Below are 5,000 nucleotides of genomic sequence, written 5' to 3'. Positions count from 1 at the left end.
TCGTTTTTACGGAGATGAACATTAAAATTATCAAACACTTGCTAAAATGCTTTTTTAAACATATCTTTATTATCCTTGTTGCTTCAAAAGCGCCAGACATACCGTTCTAAATCATCACTCCACGTACTCTTGTTCCGCAATAGGGTCAATCGAACGCACCCTACATGCACATGTTCCAGCACTCGGCAAAGTCCCTTTTTGACTTGTGGCTGTTTCTGCTTAGGTGGCCTCATACACCACAAGCCTTTTTAGAGACATCACCAGCCACAACACCGGGGACTTTATCCCCTACCCTTCTCGAATAGTGCTTAGGTTCTTTAACGTCCCACAGGGAACTTATGAACATATAAGATTTATAGGATATAAGATATAAGATTTATAGGACTACGATTTATAGTCCTTATCCAAGAAGTTATTTAAGATCCTGAGTGTTGATCAGGCCGGGGTTCGAACCGGCGACCTCCCGCGTGACAACCAGACGCTCAACCAACTGAGCCATCGGTGCGCGGTACCATATAAAGAAGGAAATCAGTGTTTAAGGCAGGGTCAGTGCTGGGGTCGATTGCTCGAAGTCTGGTCGGTTATTAATGCTAACCGTTGATTAAGAGGTATCAAAACCTATAGGTTTCCGTGGTATTTAACGCTGGTTGATTAACCGTTTATTTAACCGTTGATTAAGAGGTATCAAAACCTATAGGTTTCCGTGGTATTTAACGCTGGTTAGCGCCAACCATGCTTTGAGCAACACGGGCCTGGCCGCTCATGGAAACAAAGCGATAAATAATTATAAAGGAGGAGAACAACAACAAGAACTGAAAATGTTTACCATTAAAAGCAATCTAGGCCTTGCCAAGATTGCTAAAAAATGTTTTCTATTTAAGACGTGCAAATTTCCTTTTTAAAAGAACAGATATGCAGCATCAACGCACGAGGTTGTCATTTACAAAACCAAAGGGCAAGGCATTGTAAGCGATTAAATTCTGTGAAAAATACTGTGTACCGGAAAGTGAATCTCTAACGTGGGATAAACACTTTCCGCGATGAAGCTGGTAAGTTTCACACGTTCTTTGAGAGATACGAGGTTCTGCGTCCTATAGCTAACTGGACGAACTGCATTTTCCACGCGTAAAACACCAGTTTAAGGTACTTTTTCCAGTGGTAAGATCCACGAGCAAAGCTCAGTTAAAAGAAAAAGAGCACAGTGACGCTAATAGAGATTAGCACTTCCACTACCTTAACAAACTTTGCGTAATGATTTCGGGATCATTTGAGTCATATTTTGGTTCTTCGCAGTTCTGCCATACGGAATGTGGTACTCTTGTCAGCATATCTCTGGGAAACCAGTGTATCGCGGAGTCGTTAAAAATGTCATTGTGGTGAAAAGAATTGTGAACTAGCGTTTCTGCTGTGTAAGGAAGAATCTGAAGAACGTCAAGTTAAAAGAAGACGGTTGGGCTCTGAATTAAATCTCTTAGCGTAAACTAGCGGCCGCATAGAATTAGTGTAAACAAGCGGGTGGTTTTCTATGCGCGCATGTCCATTTGTTTGAACAGGTTGAAATATTGGCAGCTATTCAGCTGATGTGGACCTGCTATACCCACCCACCCACCCATACATTCACAAAAGGCAACCACAACACCAGAAAAATCCATCCCCAACATACGGGAACTCCAATAGTGTGTGGGCCCACACAAAACATATGAACGTGGACTATACTTTTGAACGAGGCCTATTGTTTCACAAGTATCGCCCACGGATGCCTGCTCATGCTTCTTGGCTTGTACTGATTAGAGTGTAACGTGAAGTGCTAGTTTTCTACCCCATATGAACCATGTGAGCGTTAACCCTACTACTGGAGATGGGCCCACACAAGGACAGAGAAGAAACTCTGACCAGAGTGGGAATTAAACCCACGCCCTTCGGGTTAGATCACCGCTGCTTTACCGACTGAGCTACAAGGTCAGACGGAAGCAGGCCGTGGGAACTGAATGGCCGTTTTTATACTAGAGACGCATAATTCGTCTGGGACGAACTTGGGCAAACATTTTTTCTGCGTCTGTTAAATTCGTCTAGTATAAAGACGGCCACAAGACGCATTATGCGCCTGGACGAAGAATTTATTTTAGTGCGTCTTCGAAGACGCACTAAACTGGAAAGTTCGTCCAGACGCATTATGCGTCTAGTGCCCGTCTTTATACTAGACGAAATTAACAGACGCAGAAAAAATGTTTGCCCAAGTTCGTCCAAGACGAATTATGCGTCTGATATAGTTCGTCCCGTCTTTACAATAGACGGATAACATGAGAGACGCATAATTCGTCTGGACGGATTATGCGTCTCTAGTATAAAAACGGCCAATATCTTAAAGTCACGGCAATGAACATGTACAAATACAAGGAAGGGTTACGTTTTTGCAAACGCTGGCCGTGTAGCACACGGCCAGCCTTTGCAAAAACGTAACCCTTCCTTTTTTGTGGCTTCTAATTAGTTAGATGTGTGATAGATCCTTTAATGCTTGTTAAACATCTTAAGGTGGTTGGAACCAGATTCACTACTTTTAAGAGACCTTCTTATTAGAACGGTTGTTACTACAACACTGTATCAAGTAACAGCAATGTTATGGTACCATATGAAACACCAATTATTGCTTAACAAAATGTGCCCACTATTGTCACGTAATAGGTTACCACGGCAACATGAAAATGTCGAAAATTTAAGGTTGCTCTGAATTGACTCCAATAAATTTTGTAAAACTTTGCCGGTAGTTCTATCACAGATTTATAATTACTATTATAATATTCTACATTAAAAAAATGGGGTCACCAAGTTCATTTTATTCTTTGAGATATAGGCAAGTAAAGACGAAATATAGGGTGTTTTAGGAGAGCTTTCATCTTTTCATGGTATGCTATTATGTCACAATAGTGGGTGCATTTTGTTAAGCAATAATTAACACGCATTCACCGAAGTGGAGGTGGCTAGTGGTATCCACTACCAGCCACCGACACGGAGGTGAATAGTTGTTTTAGTATAATAAAACAGTGAGATAATATAGCACTAAAAGATGATTTTAACTCATTTATTCCTGCAAAGATTACAACATTTTCGGGCGCAAATTCCACGCAGCTTGCTCGGAGGTGAATAGCAAAGGATATCCAGAGTTTGAGTAGCCAATAGTGTGCACGTTGAACACTATCCACCGTTTTAGTACATACTAATAATCATTATTGGTCTTCCATATTGTCCCATAACATTTCCATCTAGCAACAAAATTAAAAGGATACGTTATAAATGTAAGGTGCCTCATCTATGAGTTGTCTGGAAGGTAACCTGTTAAAAAAAAAAAAAAAAAACTGGGTAACTCATTTGTTGAACCAATAATAATGTGAATTACTTACATGTAGCTCTGACTAACCTGGTTTTGTCTGCAGTATTGTAAGTTACGGCCCTCTTTATTACCAGTTCAATTATTTATCTCATACCATAAATTAAAGTGGAAAAAACAAGACACAGTAAGTTATAGCTGAAGAAATTGCATTATTTAACAATTATTTGCCAAAGGCGAAGTGAATATTCACCAATATTCACTTCGCCTTCGGTGAATAATCGGGTTTGGGGCCTGGCCGGGGACATTGTGTTGTGTTCTTGGGCAAGACACTTTACTCTCACGGTGCCTCTCTCCACCCAGGTGTATAAATGGGTACCGGCATAATGCTGGGGGTAACCCTGCGATGGACTAGCATCCCATCCAGGGGGGAGTATAAATACTCCTAGTCGCTTCATGCTACTGAAACCGGAGATAAGTGCCGGCCTGATGAGCCTTCTGGCTCTTAAGCAGAGACTTTACCTTTACCTTCGGTGAATAATTGTTTTAGTGTAATTTTCAGCCGTGAAATCAAGAAAGTGCAAAACAACGGGCTAAAACAAGATAAAAAGGCACAAAAAGTGCTTGATTGGCTTAGCACCCGTGCCTCCAAAATGTTATATGTGGTCCACAGGGGTATTCCATGGACCTGGTCCATTAAGGGGTCCATGTTTTTGTATATGTCCGTTTTTTTAAAACCAAAAATGAACTTTAAGATAGATAAAGATTGGGCTGTTTCCATCTCAATGTTGTAATTGTCAAGCTATTACTTGGTCAAAATAACATCTCCTAGTTTTGCTAACTTTTTTAAGTTCTTACAGAACAGAAACATTAATTTTTATGGCAATAATTATAGTTCATATTACTATATTGTTTCTCATTTTCCTGTGCAGGGCCAGTAAGGCAGAGACCTCCAGAACAGTCAACACACTAATTTTACAGCTTATTGCCAAATGCACCAATAATGAAATTTTGCTGTATGAGAGGAATCTATGTGGTGTTCTAACTAAGACTAAGCTGAGAGGCCATCTATCATTTGAGCAGCCTTAACAGTTCTCTACCACCACCAGACAAGATGGGGTCAGCCAAGAAAGAAAGCGAGAGAGACCTGTCAATGATGAGATTTATCTTAACAACACAAAACAGTTTCAAGAAAATGCAAATGATACCTCTCTTGGTAACTGGAAAACCTGTTTCCAAGAATGATAACATTGGATAATCCTGGTCCCCAATTTGCCCACAGAACGCTGTTATAAAGAGGTTTGCCACAGTGAAGCATGAAAAATAGTGTTATTTGTTCCACTTTTCTCTTTCCTTCCTAAAATAATAATGAATGAAAAATTATTGGTGCACCAAAAGACAGTCAAACCTCAAGCTTTCAGTGTATAGTACATTAATCAAAACACCAGATACAATTAAGGCTTTTCTGAAAGAAAATAATATTACAGTGTATCGTTTGCTCGAGGGTTAATTTTTCTCCCTTATTGAAATCGACTGACAGATAACTGTAATAAGTTACATCTGGCTGTGGTGCTATGCTCCAACATCAGACATGGATCATATAGCGGCTGCAGTAATTTTGTCTGAGGTTAGACAGAGTAAAAAAATCCATAAGTTTCCCTCTTAGGAGACAAAG

At 40.2% G+C, this 5,000-nt stretch overlaps 1 protein-coding gene across 1 annotated transcript in view; it reads right to left on the bottom strand.

Annotated features, from left to right (window-relative positions):
- Positions 1–629: 629 nt before the first annotated feature.
- Positions 630–5,000, bottom strand: part of LOC137975890 (SRR1-like protein) — a 10,989-nt gene continuing 6,618 nt past the window's right edge. Inside the window, exons 5-7 of the mRNA XM_068823101.1 lie at positions 4,534–4,682; positions 3,285–3,330; positions 630–1,421 (exon numbers count right to left, since the gene is read on the bottom strand). Of these exons, the coding sequence (XP_068679202.1) occupies positions 1,230–1,421; positions 3,285–3,330; positions 4,534–4,682 (387 nt within the window). The 3' untranslated portion in view covers positions 630–1,229. The remainder of the gene's footprint in view (positions 1,422–3,284; positions 3,331–4,533; positions 4,683–5,000) is intronic.

The sequence above is a fragment of the Montipora foliosa genome, chromosome 11 (genome assembly GCF_036669935.1).
Source record: "Montipora foliosa isolate CH-2021 chromosome 11, ASM3666993v2, whole genome shotgun sequence".
Taxonomy (NCBI): Eukaryota; Metazoa; Cnidaria; class Anthozoa; order Scleractinia; family Acroporidae; genus Montipora; species Montipora foliosa.
The sequence above is the reverse complement of the archived record's forward strand: the minus strand, read 5'-3'. Positions and strand labels throughout refer to the sequence as shown.